We start from the raw sequence: 25,008 nt of genomic DNA, 5'->3' as shown, positions 1-25,008 counted from the left end.
TTCACTTCCAGAACTAACAGGCATTAAAGTTGTAGATTAAAATGAAGTCTGGTAAAGAAAACACACAGTGAAACTAGAAACCTTGAACTGCAGTGTTCTCCTTTAACAAATTATTTCATATATTGATGTTACATTTCAGGTTACGTCCAAGAGGAAGATTTAAAGGAAGAGGAAGATATAAAGGAGGAGGAAGAAGATGATGATGACAATTCAACTGCTCAGCTCCAGGGCAGCAATGACACCGGAACGGATGAGGAACATGATGTGGGTCCTGAGCAGAAAGGGAACTTCAGTTACCAGAATTCCCCTGTCAGTCATATATCTAACCAAGATGCAGAAAATGAATCACTGCTGAGTGATGGTAGTGACCACATGACAGATGTTAAAAGCATTTGCTCTAGAGAGCCGCAGGATCCAAAAACCAGCACCCATCCCAAAGCCCAGAATGAAGCACACAACTGCATGGATAAAATGACAGCAGTCTATGCCAACATACTGTCAGACTCTTACTGGACGGGCTTGGGGCTGGGTTTCAAGTTGTCCAACTCTGAAAAGAGGAGTTGCGACAACAGAAATGGAGGGAACAAAGCTGATTTTGATTGGCATCAAGATGCACTGTCAAAAAGCTTACAACAGAATTTACCTTCCAGACCTGTCTCGAAACCCAACCTGTTCAGCTCCGTCCAGCTCTACCGGCAGAGCAGCAAAATGTGTGGAACGGTGTTCACTGGTGCCAGCAGGTTTCGGTGCCGGCAGTGCAGCGCGGCCTACGACACGCTGGTCGAACTAACAGTTCATATGAATGAAACAGGTCACTACCAAGATGACAACCACAAAAAGGACAAGCACAGGCCTACCAGCTACTCGAAGCCTCGAAAAAGGGCTTTCCAGGACATGGACAAGGAAGATGCACAAAAAGTTCTGAAGTGTATGTTCTGTGGTGATTCCTTTGATTCCCTTCAAGATTTGAGCGTTCATATGATAAAAACAAAACATTACCAAAAAGTGCCTTTGAAGGAGCCAGTACCAACCATTTCTTCAAAAATGGTCACTCCAGCGAAGAAACGTGTGTTTGACGTTAACAGGCCTTGTTCCCCCGATTCCACAACGGGGTCTTTCTCAGACACTTTTTCCCCACAGAAGAACGGGAACCTGCAGTTATCATCCAACAACCGCTACGGCTACCAGAATGGTGCCAGCTATACGTGGCAGTTTGAGGCCTGCAAATCCCAGATTTTGAAGTGTATGGAGTGTGGAAGTTCCCATGACACCTTGCAGCAGCTCACGACCCACATGATGGTTACTGGCCACTTCTTGAAAGTCACAAGTTCAGCTTCAAAGAAAGGAAAGCAGCTTGTTCTAGATCCTTTAGCTGTGGAAAAAATGCAGTCGCTCTCTGAAGCACCAGCCAATGACAGCCCGGTTTCAAAGGCAATCAGTAAATCATCATCTGCAGAATGCATAGCTCCTGCTTCTGAAATAAAAAAAGAAAGTAAAAAAGATAAAGCTGATGATGCAAACAAAGATGAGAAAGCAGTAAAAACTGAAGAGTATGAAGACACTCTTCAGAAACCACTGGATCCCACAATGAAATACCAGTACCTCAGAGAAGAAGATTTAGAAGATGGTTCAAAAGGTGGTGGGGACATTTTGAAGTCTTTGGAGAACACTGTCACGACAGCCATCAATAAAGCTCAAAATGGAGCACCTAGCTGGAGCGCATATCCCAGCATCCATGCAGCTTATCAGCTCTCAGAAGGAGCTAAGCCATCTCTGCCTGTGGGTTCCCAAGTACTGCAAATCAGGCCAACAATGGCCAACAAGTTGAGGCCCATAGCTCCAAAGTGGAAAGTCATGCCTCTCGTCCCTATCTCAGCAAATGTGGCTCAGTGCACTCAAGTGAAGAAGGAAACTGATGATAGGGAGGAGGTACAAAAGGACTATGCTAAAGAGAGCATTCAAGCTGAGCATGTTTCACTCAGCCAGAGTGAGAGGGAACCTATCCTCAAATCTGAAGCCTCTGGGGAGCCAAAAAAGACAGAACCATGTCCCTTGAAAGAAGAAGACAAAATTAAAGAGGACAGTGGAAAAGAAAAATCAGCCCTCAAGGAACCAACAACAGCTTCTCTTAGTAATGGTTGTGCTGCTGCCAACCATTCATCAGAGCTGCCTTGTGTCAACCCTCTCAGTGCCCTGCAGTCGGTACTGAATAATCACTTGGGCAAAGCCACTGAGCCTTTACGGCCCCAGTCCAACTCCAGCCCGAGCTCTAGCACGATTTCTATGTTCCACAAAACTAATTTAAATATGATGGAGAAGCCGGTTTTATCTCCTACTCCAACCCCACCAAAGCCTGCAAGCGTAACCAGGCACTATTTGTTTGAAAATAATGATCAGCCTATTGACCTGACCAAATCTAAAGGCAAGAAAGCTGAGTCAGCTCAAGCACAATCTTGTACTTCTCCACCTCAAAAACATGCTCTGTCTGACATTGCTGATATGGTCAAAGTTCTTCCCAAAGCTACTACACCAAAACCTGCTGCATCTTCAAGGATCCCATCTATGAAGTTGGAAATAGATGTCCGACGCTTTGAAGATGTCTCAACAGAAGTCTCCACTCTGCATAAAAGGAAGGGCAGGCAGTCGAACTGGAACCCTCAGCATCTTCTCATTTTGCAAGCTCAGTTTGCTTCCAGCCTCTTCCAGACATCCGAAGGTAAATATTTATTATCAGATCTAGGCCCACAGGAGCGTATGCAGATCTCAAAATTTACCGGACTGTCAATGACCACCATCAGCCACTGGTTGGCAAATGTCAAGTACCAACTTAGGAAAACTGGAGGAACAAAGTTTTTGAAAAACATGGACAAAGGGCATCCAGTCTTTTACTGCAGCGACTGTGCATCTCAGTTTCGAACCCCATCTACTTACATTAGCCACTTAGAATCTCATCTAGGTTTCCAAATGAAAGACATGAACAGGCTGGCTGTGGAGCAGCAAACCAAGGTAGAGCAAGAAATCTCCAGAGTTTCAGTTCAAAGGTCTCCTGAAACAATAGCTGGAGAAGAGGACACAGACTCTAAGTTCAAATGTAAGTTGTGCTGTCGGACATTTGCGAGCAAACATGCTGTAAAACTTCATCTAAGCAAAACACACAGCAAGTCACCAGAACACCATTCACAATTTGTAGCAGAAGTGGATGAAGAATAACTCTTAAGGTATGCATGCTCTATAGTGAGTTTTTATTTCATCCTTTTAAGGAGGCCTCTTTAAATATTCATACTTTATTCAATGTAGGAAAACACTATAAAATGCATAATGTACTGTTGCTTCATTAAACTAATTGCATGTACCTATTCATTTTATAATGTTTTCAGGAAGAGCGCTTGACTACATTGCCCTATATAAAAAAGTTGCTTCTTGTTAACATTTTCTAAGTACTCACTTCCCTTTTTGTTTCTAAGAATTGTTTCACATCCTATGCACTTCAATGTGGAATGCGAGAAATGAATGCTACTCTTTGCAGTGAGAATGGAAAAAGCAGGAAAAAAAAAAAAGCACTGAACACCAAAAGATTGTTACCTGCCTCAGTGCTAATGCATCTGTAAATCTGATTCTGATGGGGGTAAAGAAGACAATTCAAATGTCAAATTAATAAAATAATAGTCCGAGTTCCTGATACATTCAAACCTAGTCTCAAGAATCTACTGATAACTGAGAAGTTTATGTCTAGAAGTTTAGTTATTCTTTCACTGATATTTGGACATTCCTCATTGTACAAGCTGTTGATGTTTTGCACGTACCTAACACTTACTATTGTGAGTGGCCTTTCTTGGCGCATCGCTTTAACCTTTCTCATGTCTCTGCTCATTTCTTTTTTAATCTTGAAGACATTTAATTGCGTTTTGTTTCCCGTTGGCGGGCGTGTCAGTCTGTGATATCACTGACTTCAGCACGAGGTTTCATATGGGCTGGAGGGGCTGGCTCTTCTTTCAGGAAGCACTGAGATTTCTTTTACATGTTTATATTTCCAAAACGTGTTCATATGATACTTCTGCATTACTGTTGATACTTTTTTTTTTGGCTGAAAGATACACCAACCAAATACTGCCACAGCCAGTGTTTATGATATGTAATGTCATGTTCAGATTACACACCATTTTTGCATTTTTAATTTTACTTGATTCACAAACTCAAATCTTCTTGATAAAAATGAATACGTAGAACTTCTACTAAAAGTCCAGATAGAAGTTTTCTGTTCTAACACGTTTATTTCCAGCAAGGCTCTCTTAGTCTTATTTCCAGCAAATTCACCAGCAAACTCAGGCTCTGCTTCTATCTGCAGAATAATCATGTGCAGACTCAGATTTTCTCCATCATGTTCATTACTTGAATAACATTTGGAAAATGAATTCATCAGACAGTCAAAATTAAAGATGTGTTGTGAGTTGTCACTCACGCCACCTGCTATTGTGGCTATTCTCTGGCTAATTGAGGGTGCAAGCACTCCGAAGATGAATACTCGCTTATGTGAAGATTTCACATTTGTTTGCTGCAAATATTCATGAAGCTTTAAGAAACACATTCTTTGTACACAGCCAGCACAAGGACTGTGCGTCACTTACGCTCCGTTTAAAAGGCTACTTTTGAATAATTTAAGCCACTAATCAAAAGGTTGCTTTGGGATGGGTAATAGAAGCTATTGCTACAGTGTGTAATGTTGGTATTCAAGTGCAAGGTTGAAGTTTTACACACATCTTGTATGTACAGTTTCTATTTGACCAGATTTATTCTTTCTGCATATTTTAACAGTCAAAATTCAGTCCAACTCAAAGGGAGTTAATTTTCTCCGTAGTGCTAACATCCTTAAATTTCTTTGTAGACATTTTTAATCCAACGTTAGAACCCAACACAAAAGGAAGAAACAAATGTACCTTGTTTATCTGAAAATAACAGATTTTGTGCTTAACCATTTTATTACCGTTCAAAATCAATATATCTCCCAAAATATTGGGAAATTACAGGAGGTTGGTTAGGAAAAATATACCATATTTCATTTCCTTCCTCACCAGTTAATGATTAATAAGACTCTGACATTCGTCGTTTTCACATAAGAGATATCAGAGCAAACCAATAATTTGGGTTCTATCAAACAAAAGCTATCTGCCAAATATATTAATGTAACAGTTATTTTGGCATATTCATGGCTTAATACCTGACAAATGTTTCAGATTTGGTTTTAAAAGCACCGTATTATTATAAAGAGGCAAACCAAACACCCACCTTTATAAACATGTTATTGTTCCTCGGGATTTGGAGAATAAGTACAAAGAAAAAAACCTGAGAGGGAAAAAAAGGCATTCTGCATTGTAATAACCTACACAGACACATCACGAGTGTTATTCAGGTGGTATGTGACTACATAAATAAGGCACTGTCCTTCCTGCCTTTGGGTACCCAGGAATCGCTGTCCTTTTAATACTCATCCTTTTCTAATCTGTATCAGGATGCAGGTTGTACCTTACCTTTAAAAAAATATATTTAAATTGAAATGACAGAGTGATAGCACTGTTATCTGGAACTATAATTTGAGTTGGTATGCATGATAGCACAAATTGTGTGAAATGATGGGGTATTTTGGACAGCATTGTAAAGGTTTTATGACTGTAAGCCTACCCAACTTCTGGCTGCGTTGGAAGCGTGGAGGCCACAGTTTATTCGTATGGTTCCTTCCTGAGATCTGCAAGAGACTAAATCATATAACAGGGATTTTCAGGGTTTACTTATTCTTACCATGTTATTGTTAAGATTCGGTATGCATTTGAATAATAACATAGAGGAGAGCAGAGTGCTGAGAAGCGGGGGATATAAAGCACACCAAAATTCTTAAAACATGCACGTGCATCTGCATTCTCTTGTAGGCAATACTGTAGTGGCACAGAAATAAAAATATATGGAAATAAATGGAAATAAAAGAGTGGAAAGTGTACTCGAAGTACAGAAATACATAAAATACTTTTTATATTTTAATGAAATTTACTGTTAAAGGTGATATTTTAAAATGTTGACTATCATTAAAGTACAAATGAATAACCTGGGTTGGTACTGTAGAAAAATGTGTTATGCATATGGATTTATTTTTAAGATCTCTGTGAGGCTGTTTATAAGAAATTCGCTATAAATTCTTCTTAAATGTAAAGACACACATATCTGTTTTATGTTCCTCTTCAGTGTTTTCTTGAGTTCCTTTAACTGATATGGGCTCAGTAATATAATGTAAAATTATGTGTAATATACAACAATCAGATGTCTCTATTCTTTTCATTTAACCTACTTCATATTTGTTTTTATTGCTCTTCTTCAGAAACCCCGTGAACATTAGGGAGCGTGGCTTAATCAGAACTAATTTGTATGATGACTTATACCTTCAAAGAGGATTTCTTCTTTTTTTGCAGTTGAATTAGAATTTTTATGTTGTTCTAAGGAAAAACAAGCCAAAAGGCAATGCAGAATTTTATCCCTTACTGTAAAGTCGGGTGGTGGCATTGACTGTCACTGTTGGTGACCGAGGCTCTCTCTGCTCTCTACAACTTTTTACAGAGATAAGTCTCTATAACTTTAAATTTACCAACTTAATTGGAGAGATTGCTTTACTAAAGGCCCTGATGAGCAAACAAGCAGCTACCTGAAGTGAACTAATTGGAAATAAGGCTGCTGCAAAACAAAAAAATGAGTCATAATGGTAAACAGTTTTTCTCTGTTTCCTCCTTTGTCTTTTTTTAACCATCAAGTTTAAAGCTTCTGCAGTGCTTTTTTTTCTACTTTATAGGAGACAACTGACATTCTGTGGTAAATGGAAGAAAGAGCAGAGCAGAACTGAAAATCCTCTAATGCACTGACACTAACTTGCCCTCTATTGTTGAAAATGAACAGGCAATCATGATTGTTCATCAAATGGCTCCTAATGCAGTTAAAGCATTCAGCTATAATTTCTCCTTGCATTTATAATTACTGTCATAGACTGCACACCTCAGTGAGCAGATTAAAGCTATAAACTATTTAGCCGTAGCTTTAAGATGAGGAACTTGATTTGTCTGGCAGCAGTTATTTGTTAGAGAGCTTGACACTTCACATAAAAATGACTCAACTTGATGAAGAACAATGCAGTTTAAGCAATGCAGTGATTTTAAATCAGTCATTATACCACGCCCTGTAAGAATTGCAAAGCAATTTGTTAAATGATATATAGGACACGTAGATAACTGTATGTGTTAAGTATACCAAAATAGAAGATTTTTTTCTTCCATGGATTTTATTTTCTCCTCCCCTCTGGAGCTGGAGGAGCTGCTCTGAACATCATGTTTTGCTATTAGCCAGTATTGGTGTTACACAGGCAAGGCCAATTGCAAGAATCAGTTGTCCAAAGCCACACATTAGAAGAGAAGACGAAGCAAGGCAACAGGGACAGGCTCCTGTGGGCCTCTGTGCTGCAGTCCCTCAGCAGGCGGTTGCCCCAGCTGCCCCTCCTCCCTCCAATCCACCCTGCTGAAAGCCCAGTCCCTCCAGTCCTTGGAAATTTCTCGCCTTTTCCCAAAAGCAGTAGATGAGGAATTTTTGAAATTCAGCGTTCTGAAAACTTGGAACTTGCCCTGCCTAACATGTTTTCAGTCTAGCACTCACCCTTGTAAATCCAGCAGCAGGAGTTTGCTCTTGGCTTCAGTAGGAGCAGGGTCAGGGCAGATCAGGGTGCATCAGCATGGATGCATCCATGCAGATTTACTTGCTTTCTATGAATACTACAGGTTGCCATTAAGATCAGTGTTATTGAAATTGTATTAGCTCATCCAGCACACCAGGTTACCCCATATTGTTCCTAGGCACTTTATGAACATACAGTAAATGCCAGTTCCTGCCCCAAAAGGCAGGAATTCTTCAAGGCACAAAGAGAAGCAACCTGTAAGTATTTTGACCAGATCTTCACTGACCTTGAATAGCACCTACCTCATCAAGCATTCAGTTTTCATAAGGATATCAAAATCTTACCTTCTCCTTGCTGCATCTGATATTATTAAATGCTACAGCCTTCATAATCTATAGCGGAGCAGTGTTACCCAGTGAAATTTCAAAGGAAGAGGACACATTTTACACCTCGTCAACCAAGTAGCAAAGATCAATAACAGAAGGAAAAGACATGAGCAGCATCCAACCCTCAACAGCACCTTTCAATAAACATAATGTTATTTAGCAGGATGATCACTCTGTGCAAATATGATGGAGCACAGATGGAAAACGAAAATTGTAGATATGGCTTTATGGGAAGAGGAAAGGAGGAAGAGATTTTTCACTATTTATTGGGATAATGAACAGATAATTCATGATTATTAAGCTGTAGCATTCAGGCCTTATTCTGCCTTTCCTGGGTTGAGAGCTGGGTCTGTCTGTGCATGGAGGTGGGATGTGTTGGTGTGGGAAGCTCAGCTCCATGTTGTAGTTCTCATGCATCAACGGAGCCACGCAGGATTCACAGCAGCAGATAGTGCTCAGGACCCTGCCTGTGAGAAGAAGAATGGGGCAGAAGAAGCCACGCACTACACAGAGCTTATTTCGTAACTGTGACGGTGTTTCTTGTTTGAGAGCATCTCACCTCCAGGAAAGGGGCAGCAGATTCTGGTTCCCAGCCCATGATAAGGTGTGTAGCATCGAGCACTGCGCTGGTCACAGCCTCCTGGAAAGCTGAGGGCCCAAGGCTCCATCCTGCCTGCTCTGGGGGGCTGTGCATCCCAAGAGCACAAGCTGGTGGAGCCCTGGAAGGTGGGAGGTGGCTGGAAGGCTCTGATACTCAGTTCTATGAGGGGTGTCCATCTCATAGGTGGCCCTGCGCTGGCTCTGTTGGCTCTGGATATGTGGGAAAAGTGCAGTGGGGACCAAGAGGAGGGTGTGCTGGGGGCATGGAAAGGAAGGGAATGGCAGCAGCATGCTGGGCAGAGGAAAGGAGGGAGAGGTGGGGAAGGAGGAGGCTTGTTCCTTATTGGAAATTTGCACGTTCTCTTTATTAAAACAAAACAATTCCTCCTCCCCTCCAAAATCCCTCCCTGCCAGCACTCAGCGCAGCTCCTCTGCCAGGGGTCAGCACATGCAGGGTGGGGGAGGGAAGGACGGGGGAGTGGAGGAGGTTGTCATGTCTAATGAATACCCTGAATGTATCGAGATATATATTTTTTTCATTTCAGAAAAGGTTCCATTAAGAGGGAGACAGCCCTAACATGTGCTTTGGCCCCTCATCAGATTTATGAGTATTTGCTCTGCTCTTTAATAGGAAACTCTGCAGCAACTGCCACCTTGCCTGCTCTCCCTGAGATACACAGTGGCTTCTCAGGGAAATGCACTTCATTATTAATGTGAATTTGTACGTTTTTATGACACTGCTTGGGGGAAGGGGCAGGCAGAGATTTCCTGGTGATATATGCTCATTTCTAACCATTTATTGTCCCAGACAATCGAGGAACAATGATAAACATTGTTATAGAAAGTGGAGAGTGCCACAGTGACATTTTTTGAAGGGAAAGGAGAGGTGGCTGGAGTGGTTTTCATGTGGTTGCTCCCCTCCAGTGCCTGCAGCAGCTGCATCAGATCGAGTGACAAAGCGGTCCTTATGGTGGCACACTGCCTCCCCACGCCTGCCCATTTCTGAGGGCAGCAACGACCCTTTGCTCAGTGCTTTGCTGCAGCAGAGGGGGTGCAGAGGAAGGGAAGGAGTGTGTCTTTTGGGAAGCCTCTACTGCAAAAAGTCACAAGGCTCAGAGTGAATGCTCAGAATCCCCAATGCCCCCTTGCCCCGGTAGTTTCTGATTTATTATTGAGTGACCTGGCATGGAAACCCTGTGTATGCAGCAGCAGCTGCAAGACATCAAATCAGACCAGGAGCAGAATGGTGAGGGTGTGTGACATCGTTTACCAGAGCATTATCAGTATCTTCTGTTTTCTCTCTTTACTGCAAAGCTCATCTGTAATTCACAAAGCCAAGCAGGAGGTCTGGGAGGGGATGAAAATGGTGGGCTTGGGCTGCACTGGAGAACCAAAACAGGGTCACCCTCAAAAGAGAGATCAGTAAGGCCATGGCTTCCTTGTGATCTCAATTCTCCTGTCTCTCCCAGCAGTGTTCTGCAGGCCTGGTGAAGGTCAAAGTCAGGTTACTCTGTCTGTGCCAAAGCCCCAAAAGCCTTCATGCATGAGGATGCTTCACCGTTCCCTTTGGGATATCCTCTCTGCAGCACTACCAGCTAGAGCTTCCTCTGTGCCATCGAGCTCATAGCCTCCAGCTATAAGTGAACGACTGTTTGTATTCCATTCCCTAGCCCTGAGCATGCACAGTCCTTTGTAACAGGAGGTGCGCCCAGCAGCTGAGCACTGCTAAGACTTCCTTTATGACATTTTTCTGCTTTCCTCTTCAAACTGAATAGCAGTGAGTAAGAAAATCAGAATAGTCATATAGGGTTGGGTCAAAAAATCCCACCCAGTGATATCAAGCCCCAAACCTAAGTTTCCCCTCCTTTTCCCATTCTTTTTTCCACGAGGGTTTCCCAGCCATCAGTAGCAGGATTAGATTTCTTTTGAACTGTACACAGAAGAGAAATTGCAATCTTACTGCGGAATTCATAGGAGCTTCGACCAGTAATTCAGATGAGGCCAAACTACTTGTTCTGTTGTGCATGGATAATGCTACAGGGATCCCTTCTGGGTCTGCTTCCTGCTTCTTTTTTGTACACAAACAAAAGTGTTTTTCTCCTCCTGTTGTAGAATGTTGAATCCTAACTACAAAGTTGTTGTTTTCATGAGCTCATTTCATGAAAACTCCCAAACATTCTCTGTTTCTAAAAATCCCCAAGTTTATACCATAAACCACAGATTCCCTGGAATTATGTATCTCACTATGTACAAGCAATAACCTGCCATAGTGCACGGCTGCCAGCAGATACCTCCATCCCACATCTCCATCTCTCCACTTCTCTGTCTTGTTCCAAGCCAAGGTTAGAAGCAACTCAGTGCCCAGTTCCCTGTCTCTGCCCTCTGCTGCTCTCCAAGCAGTCTTTGGTTGTCACCCTGTAGCTGCATGCTGCACCACTTGCTGCAAACACAGCATTGGCTGCACAACATCAGCTGTATTTCTGAGATCACGTCAAGCTACTGGCATTGATTCCTATAGGGACTGAGTCCTCGTGGCCACCGGCTTACTTTATAGGGCCATTAAGAGGATTGATGTTGCCTTTTAAGCACCTATTGATCTACATCCCAAGGGACATCGCAGAAGAAGCGTTCCACTGGGATATGAGTATGCCATGTCCTGCTTCTGCCCGCTTGCATGTAAACTGAGCACACCACTCTTACAAGTAAGGCCAGATCTGAATGCTTCCTTCGTGCTTCCTCAGCTCAGGGGCAAACAGCTGTGTGTGATTCAGTCCTCAGCAAAGCTTTCCCCTAAACTGGACATACAGACAGATAGGCTGTGGGTGGGCTTCCAGTTCAGTAAAAGTCACTTCGTAACCTAAGGAGCCCTAATCTGTTGGCCATGGTTTTTTATGGTGCAAGACCCAGGTTTGTCATCCAGAGAATAGACGATGGGGGAGGTAATTCTGTTTATTTGATCAGTGTATTTTTAAAACGTTGCTTATGCTCCCAGGAATTATGTGGAATTCTTCTATAAATCACAAACTCACAAAAAAAAAGAAAAAGAAAAAAAGAAAAAAAAGAAATCTCTCAGTATTTTTCCAAAGAGATCAGGGTGAAAGTTCCTATACTCATTTTTCATGTCTGTAAAAAAAATATCAACAAGAATGATAAGTATAGCCAAAAAGAGTGTAAAAGCACACCCTGTCATTTGTTTTCCATGTGCCATATGTTTTCTGAATCCTGCACCTCCCACATACAAATTGCACACAATAATGTGGGGTGCACACATTACTCAGGATTATTTAGTTAAGCCCTGCCTATATGAGGGAATTAACTTAGATAAAGTCAAGCCACTGTGCTTTGTTTTGTGTTTTTTTTCCTTATTCTGGATTCATAGAGTAGAAAATTAAAGATCCCACTGTGCCAGGCTTCATGTCATTTGGTTTTAATTTAATTCATCTCTTCAATTCTCTGTTTCTCCTTCTCTTTGAGTATCATCAGTAGGTGGTCCAAGCATCAACCAGAAGATTTACTGGCAAGAGTAAATGTATGAATGCTATGAACACGTTGTTTTTCTGATATGATTTAATGACCTTTTTGGCATTCCCATGGCTGTTGAAATCTTCCATAATAATTCCCCTTGGCAGGCAAAGCTCCTGTTGATCAGGTGAAAGCTGATGCAAATGTCAAATGTCAATAAATTTGTAATCCATAAATGTAATACTCAGTGCCAGAGTGAGACAGGGTTAAACAGAGTGCAGCAGCAGACACCTAAGGTATGAGCTAAATCTTCATATTGTGAACAGAAAAAAGGAAAGGAGTATCACCTCCAAAAAATCCCCGTAGCCAAACTCTTCTCCTCACTCCCTGTTCTCCCTGCATGTTTTCTGAGTTGCTGAGCTTTGACAAAGGAGGTTTTGATTGCGCTCGGCAGCATGAGGCTGGGGGTGCTGGTTCTGTCCCTTGCTCTGTTTTTGACTCATTGTGTGAGGCTGGGAGTGAACTTCTCTCTGTTTCCAGAGGAGCTCTTTCCCATTGCAGAGGTTTCAGAGCCATCGGAGTTTGATCCTGGAAGTGATTAGTTATGCAAGATATTCCGGTAAATTAACAAGACCACTTATATAACTTAGGTGTTGCAGGAACGAGTTGTGACTCATTTATAGTTTTAAGATGCTTGAAAAGGGCGAGCCATGTTTGAAGCCTGATTTTATATACAATAAAGACATAAGAACAATCACATAATTTCCCAAGAGATTTTCTTGAGGGCCCTCTGCTTTGACCTTTGGCTCTGAAAAGCTCTGGTTTGTTTGACATTGAAAAAAAGCAAATGTGTGAATGCAGTGCCACGAGCATTTGCACTTTGAGCATGCTGGGGCTGAACACAGCTGAACTGGAAAAGACTGCAGCAGCTAATGTACTGGGAAAATATAACAGAGGCATTTACTTAATAACTCAACTAATTCCTTTAGCTCACCTTGTAGAGATTTAACCTTTGAATGAGAGAGTCCCTAGTTCAAAATCCTATGTCTCCTCTGTCCTTGTGTTAATTTTTAAATTATATATCATTGTTGAGAGGCCCTTGTGTTGAGCATTACAGGCTATTTTTCATGTCTAAACTGGGGAATTATAACTGAACATTAGCTACTGGCTATAAATCACACGGAACAAAGTGGCATCTGCATCTACTCAGTAACGAGAGCGGGAGAAATGCAACTTACTTAAGTTGAGACAGGAAAGAGGACACAAGCGCAGCAGCAGAGATAATTGTGACTGGGGAGAACTAATGGTTCTTCGAGCCGCGTGGGGCTGCGCAGCCCTGTGCTCAGAGCTCCACAGCCAGAGCTGTAAGTGCACGGTCACAGCAGGAGCTCAGGCAATTTGCAGGGGAAATGCGGAGCTGGAAGATATTTCACACACCCCTGCAATGCCGCCTAGCACGCTGCCGGTCGTGGCAGGCCAGCCTCGGAGTCAGGGAGAGCTTTTTCAGAGCCTGGAAATTGCGCTGTTTTGCTCTCCCCATCCCCGTCCTCCATCAGCAAGCATGAGTGAGCAGTGTCCACAACTCGCTCTCCCTGGGAAATGTTTTATTTCTAATTATGGCTAAAGCCCAGGTGAGGAGGAGGCAGCACGGCTGTCAGCACAGCCATCCATAGGGCTGTGGGTCTGGGCTGTGCAGCTCTGCCCACTGCTCTGCTCACGGCAGGAGCACTGCAGTGCCTGTGCCTTCCTGAGCAGCTCGACAAAGGGACAGCACTATCTTAAAACCAGCAAGAGAAGCTTAAGCCAGTGCGGTCTCATTCTTGCATTTGTCTCTGCTGTCCTTTCTTTTACTCTGGGGCTGTATTTTTTTAGTTCCCCGAACTTTGAACAAAGCTTCCATGATCTCTTGTGTCTTCCCTGGGGCAAGCCAAAGCTGTCTGTATAGTTTTGGGGGCCACACGCTTCCATTTGTGCAGTGGCAGCCAGCAGAGTTTCTTCATAAACTGCTGCACCAAATGCAGCAGGGGCTCAAGGTGAGCTCTGCCTACATTGCATCTCAAAAGGAGAACAGAGCTCCACAAAGAGGTCCCCAGGCGTTGGGTTTGTTCTGTTTGTGCAGTGCCGAGCACAACGAGTTGCTGGTCCAGGCTCCAAGTGGCAGTAATTGCAGTGGGTGTTTTGCTGATTAGAAGTAAACTTCAGGATGTTCTTAAAAGCTTTGCTTTAGAGGCCTATGTCTGGTACATTTATTAGGCTGTTCAGCAGTAATTCAGACAGCAGAGAATTGGTGAGGACCTGGTCTATCTAATTGTGTGTCTAAATCATAGTTGCACCGTGATTCAGAGGTACTAACATTACAGTCTGCACCGAATGGCTGAGGTTATATGGTCAGATTCCTGCAGATGGTCAGTTTGTACCATAAAATTTGAAATTACAACTTGCGCCATAAAACTACTGCCTCAAATTTATTATATATTGCGGCACAACAAGCAAATTAATACTAGATGCAGTATATGCCCAGACATTAATGTGAGCAGAGGATGAAATATTCTCTTCCCGGCTCATTGGTACACATTCCCTTCAGAGCACCAAGGAAGGCACCAGGAGCGCAGCCCTGCGTGGTGCCGTGCCAGCCTGGGGGCGGTGGGAAGGGCATCGCAGCCCAGCATGGGGACACTGCATCCACCCCAGCATGGGGACATTGCACGCACCCCAGCACGAGGCCCCGGGGCTTTCAAGCCCGCAGTTCTGCTCCATGTGCTGTGCCTGCAAGAGCTGAGCGCTCAGCAAAATCTTTTTATTATTCGTCATAAAGAATCACAGCTGTGAAAAGCAAACTAGGGAAGGGGAGTGGGAACAGGCAAGCACGCTCCCCTGGACCGGTGTAAATCAGGAGCAGCTCCTCTGTAGGTCTGCTGAATTACGCTGCTGTCACTCCGACATCAGCCCAGAATCAGTCCCTTTACCTGCAAGAGATGAGTGAAATATCTTACAACTGTGTGTCCAGGAGCCTGCTAAGCTTCTTGTAGAGTTGCTGTCAGTATGCCCAGGGCAGAAGCATATTTTTTTCTTACTGTTGTACATAAGGGCTCTGCTGCAGCCGACAACATGAAATGTGTTAGTTCGGTTTGTTCAAAAATGGAGTGTGTTTGTTAAGTGTTGCCTCTTTGATGTTGCGCTGCCATCTCCATCTTTGTCATCATTGCCCATCTTTTTCAATCTAATGAACTCAAACCATCAGTGCAACTTAAGTTCGGCTGTCTGTTCTTGCATAGTTAATATTAAAAATGTACTAACAGTGTGGCTGCGAAATCAAATTATGCACATAAATATGCTGGCATAGCAGAGGAGGCGGCAGAAGCTGAAGTTAGCAACATTGATGCCAGTTCACATTTGCAAATCAACCGTCAATCTGTCATTAAACATGTTATCAAATGATGATAAGTGTATGCTTCTTGCTTGCATTGGCGCGCTTATTCCCGATGTTGATGTGCATTAATGGGATAATGTGCATTAACATAGTCTTGCTTGGATGAACACAAAACATTTTTTATCCGTCTTAGTTTGTTTCCCCCTGTGGCCCCCAAGTAAGTGTTTTGTGTTATCAAATTGCCAAAAAATGGGAAAACATATTACTTTTAATTAGCAAAAATTTTGAGTCGTTCTTTTTTTAAAATTTTTATCCAGACTCTCCTGTGTGTTGTCAGTGGAGGTGGAGGGGACAGAAAAACATTCCCTTGCCTTCTTTAAGTAAAACGATTAATGTCAGAAACTCAGAGGCTGACAATTATGCTCTGTCTTAATGCACTGGCCTTTCATCTGCAGCCCTTGCTTTTGACACGAGTGATGGTTTCAGTTCAGCGATATGAAAGGCAGGAAAGGAAATGATCTCAGGCATTCCCAGCCCATTGTGCGCTGCTGTACGCAGACATGGCAAGCAGTCCTCGTCCTGGCTTCAGTTTGTGGTTTTGCATGCAAGTCGGCAGCGGCTGTACCTAAAGATTAAACAAAAAGCTGCAGAAGAGCACGGCTGCTCTAGGAGGGAGTGGAAGGAGCTTCCCACCCGCCGCCCGGCTCTGCCACCGCTCTGGGATGCGCTGCTTACAGCACGCGCTGCCAGTGAGCTTCCTGGAAGTGGAAAAAATCCTAACGCAAAGTGACGGAAGACATAAAACCCTAGAGAGAGTCTGGAGACCATCCCATGTCACAGGGCCTTCCTGCCTCCCAGCCCTGCCCGCAGCGCCCGCCAGGTGAGGGCTCAGCTCTGGGGAGGCTCATTGCCCTGGGAGCCATTTCAATAAATGTAAACATTTGTGGTGATGGTTTGTTGTTGTTGTTTTTGTTTTTAATTACTTCTATTCAGAATCGTTTTTTTTCTACCCCAACACAATTCAGAACTTTTGGAAAAGCTGAGGTAGAACTCTACCAGAGCAGGAAAGGCATCTGCTGGTCTTTTGTTCTTCTGGGACTTCAAGGTTTTCAAACTCTTTAAAAAGCAAATGAAGCAAGGTTCTTCCCACCCTTTGGAGAAAAGCTGTTTTAAATCTTCTTGTATTTATGCAAGAGGGGCAAAATTGTGATGATCTACCAGGTTTTTTACAGTAAAACAGCAATATTAATGAAAAACAGTCTGGATAATGTCTGGTCCTGTTCAAAACACCACGACTTATTCCAGGACTTTTACTAGGCATTACTGGTAGTGTTATCAAATCAGGCTCAAGACTTGCCTTAAAGGAAAGTCAATCATTTAAAGTGTTTTATTTTTAGTTTATGAGGTGGAAAATAAAACTCCTTCTAAAACTTTTATGATAGACATCATATTATTTACATGTCCCTAAAATAGCAACTATTTCTTGTATAATAAAAAATGTTTATAAATTACTTTTAGTCTCTGTTTATGACTGCATTTAACATCCAAACATGGCTTGAGGTTCGTCCTGAACCTAAAAAAATCAGAGCTAGTAGAATAACGACTTTTTACATATGAATGTTTTGGTAAATGGGTCAAATTCTTGATCACTCTTCCTTTTTTTATCAATCTAATAATGCCATTATCTTTAGGCTTCTTATTCAGATCTCTGATTTCTATTATCTAGGTGATCTAAAGGAAAATAATAGGGAATAATTATTGATTTTTTTAAATTGTTTTGATTTTTGAAAAGCCTATTATTTCTAAATTGTGGATACATCAGCACAAGTTTTGTACTCATAAAACTCCAGTAACAGTAATTGCATTCCTGTTATCTGTAGCTTCAGTGAGACCTCATGTTTTCTACTTCTAATCCAAAGATCTTGTCTTCTCATAAAGAGAGCCTGAATTTTAAGTTTATTTCTTGCTACACATTCATTACTGGCAGAATTTACCCAGCAACATTTTTTTTACAGCTGTGTTATGTTGCTTCTACTCCATGAGCTACCTTGAAGTTAATTTGTCAAACATTTGTCCCACTGCTTAGGGAAGGTTCCTGATCAGATGAGTGGACCAATTTGTCATGGCTTGGTGGAGGGGTGCCGGAAATCAGACGGCTTTCAAAAGCCTTTGTCTGGGGGACTCCTGTAAGGCAGCTCAGGCTTGGATCATGCGGGTGACTTTTTATATCACAAACAGCATTTGGACAACTAGTAGGTGAAAACTGTCTTGCCATTTCCCTTTCCAAGATGACTTTGACCCCTTAGACAGACCTTCCTGGAAGCTCTTCATTGCCAGTGTCCAATTCTTTCTATTTTTGGCATTTGGCATGCAACAGATCAAGGTATAAAATGGGCATATCAAAACTGAACCCAGATCCAAAATCCCAGCTACATCATGATACTCTTTGGGAGAAGACTGGGTCTGGGTTTTATCTTCACTACTTCAGTCAGTCTCTGCTTTGAACAGATGCATTCATCAGCTGCATTAATTTACCAATTGTCATTAAGCAATTTAAAACAGTGGGATGCTGGGTTGTTCCTCGGTAGTCATTTGTCAAAGGAAATGTTGAAAGAGGGAATTAGAAGTAACGGAGTTATGCTATTCTTCCTCTTGATTCTCCAGTCTTTATTCTTCATACTGCATATTCTTCTATTATCTTAGGCTAACTTTGGAGTGTTTGTCAGTTTTTGAAAATGGCAAGTAATTAGTCAATATGTTTTCACCATATGTATCAAGCTCAGTAAAGAGGCAACCATTGGCCTTTGTCATGGCACAGTAAGCGTTCGTTTTCTCAGCACTTCAAGTTACGCTGAGCGTGTGGTGAACGCCAAAGAATTTAATGAGGAATTTTACAATGAAACATTTGACATAATAATTCACTGTTCAGCTCAGTTCACAAATTTGGGACGAGTCCCCGCTTCAGATTTCATCAACTTGTGCTGTTCACACTCGAGGTCTTGCATGAGCTGCATCTCCCCTGCCTGGTGCCCTGAGCAGAGAGCAAAGAGGCTGTGCAAAGGGTGGATAAATTGTTACTGACTCAATGTGGTCCTATTTTACATCTTCTTGGCACAGATGCTGTGTACAAGAGGGAAGAATTCTTGAAACCATGTTTCCCTTCCAGACGGCCTTAGCACTTACCCCAAGCTAGTAAGTGCACTCTTTCCATGGAGAAATTCTTGCTTTGAGGCTTCCACTGTTGCTGACTGTCAACGTTCTATAAAATATAAAAAAAATCAGAATCTGATTTTAATGCTGCTGATAAAAAGTGTCATTTGCCCCGATTTCACCTTCTGAGCAAAAATATGTGCAGTGCTTCTGGAGAGAGAGAGAGGATAGGCAGCAGCCCTATCGGGGCCCTTGGGAATACTCTATTTCAATTATTTGTGGAACAGGTTTTTACATTCTTCACTGGCTTTCCTTAGATTTACAAATAGAACTTCTGAGCTCAGACTCAATTCAGTGTTTTGTTTAACATTTTGGGGTACGTACAATAAATAGCCACAAATAAGAATGATGGCGCATTGTTTTACTGCAGTCGTGATTTAAATATATGTGGCATTGCTACTGAAGTCAATAGGACTTTCTCCTGAGTATGTTTTGCAGAGTATGGTATCATTAAAATATGACAGTTAATAGTCTTGTTTATGTTATTATATTTAATGAATAAATATATCAGTCTGTACATCAAAATCGGTTTTGTTTATACTCTTTAATTCTAGTCTTATCTCCCCTAGATGCATGTTATATCTTTTAATTTTATAATTATCCACTTTATTCATGTGTGACACTACAGAACTGCCACTTATATCCTATGAGACATCCAAATGCAAACAGATGGAAGACAAGCATCCATTAGGAAATTCAGATCTGGATCTGAATCCAGCTCCGTATTTTCAAAGACCTTCACACTCTCAGCCCAGGAACTTGGTTGAGCTGCTGTATAAAGGAACAGCAGTTGCAGAATGGGAGTCTACACAGCATATCTAAACACAAACTGCAACAGGGACTTTACATGATCCTCCAACTAAATATTACTTTCTTCCTCTTGAAGGAGACCTGTTCTTTAAAGGCAGAGAGGGAACACTTCTCACATTGGTCTTCCGAAGTTTTTCAAAAGAGGAATTCAAGGTTTATTGGGCAGGAGAGAGAGAATGGAAACATAAGCATAACTTCACAGCCAAGTGATTATAACAGTTGGCTGGAAGGAATGTCAGTCCACGCTCCAAGGAGCACTTTAACTTGACTAAATTCACAGGACAAAATACTTTCACTGTCCTTGCGTGTAGAGGCTCAGGGTCTACCTCTCCCAGGTGAGCAACCCCAGGAGGCAGCAGAATCCTGCTCCTGTCAGCTTCTTCTCTCTCAACTGGAGGTTCACTTTTGCGAAGATCCTAAGGACCAAATGGTCTGTGTCCCTACACCAGTGCTGGGTGCTCTACATCCTAAGAAATCCGTCAGCCAAACGATAGTTCTAGAAGAGCAAATTCCAATTTATTTGCTTAGGAATCTCCTGGTGTGTCTAATTACTCGTAGTATAATGATGAAAAGTTTAGTAAAATGTCTTGGGTGTTACACGTATAGGATGACAGCATCCACAGGAGTCTGCATGTTCTCCTTTAAAATTTTTCTTTCAGTCTGTTGATGTAACGCAAAAAATATCTGCTGTGTGATGCTGTTTCCAAAAGGCAGTGCCTTCTTTTATATCCAGTAGCCAAAACTTGTGTGAGAGCAGGCTGGGAAAGGGGAACACCCATGTATAAAACCACAGCACAGAGCAAGTCGCTGAGATTACAGGAGAGCAGCTGGCAAGAAGAGACATGTGCAGTCAGATAATAACAATTAAAAAAAAAAACAAAACTTGTGATTCTGCAGGTTTCTGAAAGCAGTGTCATTACTTAGCACGTTTTTTTGTTTTGCATCTTCTCGATTGGTATATTTATTTGCTGGGCAGCACTTCAGCCTGTTAGATTTTGAAAGCCTCCCTCACCTATTCAATGAAAAGAACTCCTGGTAAGTGGCCGTCAAAAAAGTCACCCCTCCAAAGCAGTCATCTGAGGAAGGGAAAATCTGCTCAGGAATGTGGCACAGACGAAGTGAATACTTTTCCCAGTTAGCACTTGAAGAAGAAAATATCATAATATTTAAACCAGTTTTGAAAACTTTCCATGAAAATAGGGGGAGGGAAGAAAAAAAACATAAAACACTGGTTGCATACAGAGAGAGGCCAAAGAGGGTTCAGTTACCATAGAGATTATTACTGGCAATTGGTACTCAACAGCAGATTGGGATCTGTTAGCAATATTTTTATTAATATTTTTCCTTAATTGGTTATTTATGTATTTTGGATCCATCTCTGTGCCGAGCCCAGATTTTACTCTTTACCTGTCACTCTTTTTGACATGAAGCAGTAACGGCTGTGCCAGATATCAGGCGTTCCCTCGATTTGTAAACACTAGCGTGGGTCACGAGTACCAGAATGATAAATAACACGTGGACAAGTCCCTGTGCTTGGCTTTGGGTGGCAAAGGGGGGGAGAAGCATCACAAATGCTCTCAGTCTCTGCAAGCCTTCACCAGAAGCACTCTTCCGTGCAAACCCTTACTGCCATTATAATTATGACAATTTCTGTAGGTACAACAGAGAGGATTCGGAGTGCCTTTTCTCCTTTCAGTTTTCCCTTGTGTCTATGCAAGCCCAGTCATTTAAGACGTGCATGTTCCAACGCACAAACTGGTATTAAGAAAATATCCTGTTGTGAAGCATTTCCCTCCCCTCCCTGTCTTCCCTTCCTAAAGGATCATCCTGTTGCCTGGGTGTGCTGCAGCAAATGAAAGCAACTCGCATCTTCATCACCACTCCAGCAGAAATATGCTGAAAGGCCCATGTTAAATTAAGGGACTTTTTTAACCAATCAGCTGCTACAAACTGAATTCTTAATTTTTTAGAGAGTGCTCCATCCTGAACTTAGCCAACATGAAACATATTTTGCTATGTTACTGGACTGTTACCCCACAGGTGTGCTGCTGGCAGCCCACCGGGTTTCCATCCCCTTCCCCCTCACTTCTCCAGCTTTGGGGTCCCAGCAGTGGGGAATGGGCCCAGGAGGGCTCCCAGCCCCACACACTGCTTTAAGAGAGATGGAAGATGAGGAAAGGAGAGACGTGCCTTTTCTCCTCTAATCTCCTTTAGTTATCATGATCTCAAGGGTTATCTGTAATGATAGTAGGCTCTGCATTTCAGATGGAAATGTGATTTTCCGAGCTGCTGGTGTCACTTTAAGTAAACAAAGTTAATTCTGCTTCCTGCTACACAAGGCCTAATCTCATTACCCAAACCACAAGTAGCTTAACAGAAAATATTCCCGACTGTCAAAAACTTAAAATAAAGGTGGGAATTGTTTTTATCTTTTGTCCCCCTCCCCCCACCCAGATCCCTCAGTGCACATTATCACATCAGATCTATTGAAACCTATTCAGATCCCTCAGTCTCTGCTTGTGGCTCCTCTTTCATTTGATGCACCTATAGAATAATAGTACTTATGCTGCATCCTCCCCTGTTATAAACCCCAAACAGCCCCTCTGGGTTTAGCAGAGTTCTTCGTGGGTTACATGTGGAGCATAACCAGGGAACCAATGCTGCTGACGGAGTGCTGCAGTGTTCCCAGCTCCAGCTTTAGGCAGGAGGGAATCCAAGCAGACTACGGAGTGATTCTCAGCTCATCTCAAACCAGCCACCAATCAGAGGAGAATCATTCACACAACCCTGCAACAACAGTGTTTTCCACCCCCTCTTCATTTAAAATGACCTTTATGTGATGAGATCGTCTGCCTTGCTGAGCCTTAATTGCTTAATTAGAGAACTGGGTTCTCTATTAGGTAAATGTTTTTTAAAATCCTGTATTTTTTTGAATGTATGTTGTTTCTTTCATTTTAAGTTCATCAGCAACATTTTAAGAGCTTTAAAAGGGCACTTTAGAGTGGATATAGTTTGTTAGTTTTATTTACTTGTTTGTTGTTTGAAGGCTTTGTTTCTCTCTCTTACCCTGAGATGTGTTTACAGCACAAATCACTCCCTTTAGGAGTTCCTCTGCCCTGCACTGCCTCACATTCACACTGCTGTGCAAAAAATGGAGAGGAAAAGAAGGAAAAAAAAAAGAAAGAAAGAAAGCTGCCTTTCATTGAACAGCTGTTTCAGGTTCTGGGTGTGATTGGGAGTTTATTTATGGGCAGGTGCCTGGGGGCCTAAAGAAGTGCTCTGCCTCAGCTGTGGAGGTCCCAGCCCACGTCCTCCCTGACCACGGTAAGTCCTGCGTTCCTCCTGCTGCCTTTTGCAGCTGGTTGTGTTTTGTTTTCTGTTATATTTGATTTTTGAATATTATCTTATTTTTGTGGAGGTGTTTGTAAGGTCTGTTCAACCAATCTGTTGCTGTAGGATTGCTTCTGACTGCGTGGTTGGTGGTGGTTTTAAAGAAGTTGACTGATGCGTTTGTTCTGGAAAGTTCAGTGGGTTTTGCCTTGGGCTGGCTTGTTTTTGGGTAGTATTGTTGTGTTGATGCACTGCTCTGAAAGCAGAAGGCTCCAGAGGTGATTTGTGCAGATGCCGATCACAGAGATAAGTGAGAACAAAATAGTATTTCTGAAATAATTCTTGGGGTTGGAGCAGCTGTGCTCATGCCAAAACCTCTGCTGCAGTGCTGGGGGTGCTGCGAGTGGCCATGGGGCACCAACGTAAGAGGAAACCCATTAAGATGCCAAAACGGTTGTAGATATTTCTCCCCAGCATCAAATGTCCTCTTGCTGTGCTCTTTTTAAAGTAATACCTTACTGGAGGATGTTATTGTAAAAAGTAAAATAGTGACTAATAAAGATGTGGAAAATGGACCAGAAATGAATTTGGGCAGGACTGGCTATTAAATTATTTGGTCCACTTGTAGTGAGAAAGTTTGGGCTCTGTTCATAAAAGGGCCTTGAACTCATTGTTGGTGTTTCGGATTGAAGGAATCTCAAAGGCAACTTGGCTGACCCTTCCCTGTTTGTATTGCTCCAGTAACACAGCTCCTCACGACTGGCTGTAATCGTGTTCCCATTGCTTCCAGCACAGTGCAGGATGGCAGTGAGAGAAAACTTGCAACCTGTGGAGCTGTGGGGAAGGGAAGAAGCAGCACTGCTGTCCTGATCTAGAGCACATGTGAGGGAAAGTTCATGGCTGCACTGAGTAAGAAGCCCCGATGAGTAAAAGGAAGCCCATCAATATTTAAGGAAATAGAGCCTGCAGGACAGGCAATAAGAGGTGTTCTCCTCTGGCACCAGTGAGCACAGTGAGTTACCTTCTGGACTTTCAAAGATCTCTGCTTGCATTCATTTCAGCCTAGTTGCTTTTAAGGATTGCTGTTCTGCCTAGATTTCAGGAGTGTTATTCATCTGTTTGCTAATATGAATTCAGCTCATGGCAAGATTTAATTGCGAAAGGTGATACGGCTTCTTTTTGAGTAGTTGCGTGTGGTATTTTGGGCAGGCTTTCTCTACTCAAGCTCTGAGCCAACAAAGAGCCAGGTGGCTGCGTTGGCATGGTGCTGAGCCCTACGTAATAAATCTGATGAGAGTTTATTAGCTTGGCACCACGCTCCCTGAATTTTAAGGGGTTTGGATGAGTTCTGGCTGGCATCCCATTGGGTCAGACATACCCCTTGTTATACGTGCCGAAGGTAATAGGGGAGCATGCTGTCCTGGTCTTGCTGATCAGCAAAATTCATTTGTCCTAATACCTGTGCAACTTGGAAGTTAGTTTTTTTATATTGATTTAAATTAAAAAAATCTTGTGTCCCTTCTTAAGTATGGAGAAAGGAGCAAAGACACACTTTGAGGTGGGGCAGGACGTTTGTGTGTGTGGCCAGAAATAGGACCTGCAAATAATTGATGTTTACCAGCAAAGGCCAAAAACACTTAGAAATGATCTATGTTTAATATATTTGTTGTAGCCCGGGGTCATATAGGGATATGACTTTTGGGAAAAAATGGATAGAACTTGTAGTTTTGAAAATATGTATTTTACTGTAGGGCATTTTCAAAGCCTTTTTTATTGTCTGCATCATCTCTTTCACTTACACGTTTCGTTTTCCATATATTATTCATGATGTCTATCTTAATAAGTTTTGGTCCAAGCCATTGTTCTCTGTTAATAGTTTGTCACAAATAACATTGCCTGGATGTGCTGCTCTGACACCCTGTGCTGACCGAGGTGCAGCCCCAGGAGCAGGAGGTGAAGCCCATTGCGAGGTTCAGATTTGTTCCCCCCACTTGCAAGTTTCTCTTTTCTACCCCAGCCCTGCTCAAAGCCTTGAGAAAGGCTGGTTGATGTCCATGTAACTCCATGCACTATTATGGTTCCTTATGAGGAAGACTCAGAACTGGAATAGGGGCTAAGCAGCCAAACTATAGGAGCCACCA

General features: G+C 42.4%; 1 protein-coding gene across 1 annotated transcript; it reads left to right on the top strand.

The window, feature by feature from the left end:
• Nucleotides 1-238: 238 nt before the first annotated feature.
• Nucleotides 239-19,226, top strand: TSHZ2 (teashirt zinc finger homeobox 2). Its single transcript, XM_010722533.3, has 2 exons — nt 239-3,218; nt 15,973-19,226. The coding sequence occupies exon 1, from the start codon at nt 373-375 to the stop codon at nt 3,208-3,210; it is 2,838 nt and encodes a 945-aa protein (XP_010720835.1). The 5' UTR covers nt 239-372; the 3' UTR covers nt 3,211-3,218; nt 15,973-19,226.
• The last annotated feature ends 5,782 nt before the right edge of the window (nt 19,227-25,008 follow it).

Source organism: Meleagris gallopavo, chromosome 22 (assembly GCF_000146605.3).
Source record: "Meleagris gallopavo isolate NT-WF06-2002-E0010 breed Aviagen turkey brand Nicholas breeding stock chromosome 22, Turkey_5.1, whole genome shotgun sequence".
NCBI classification, from domain to species: domain Eukaryota; kingdom Metazoa; phylum Chordata; class Aves; order Galliformes; family Phasianidae; genus Meleagris; species Meleagris gallopavo.
Note: the sequence above shows the minus strand (reverse complement) of the source record. Positions and strands in the feature narration are given on the sequence as shown.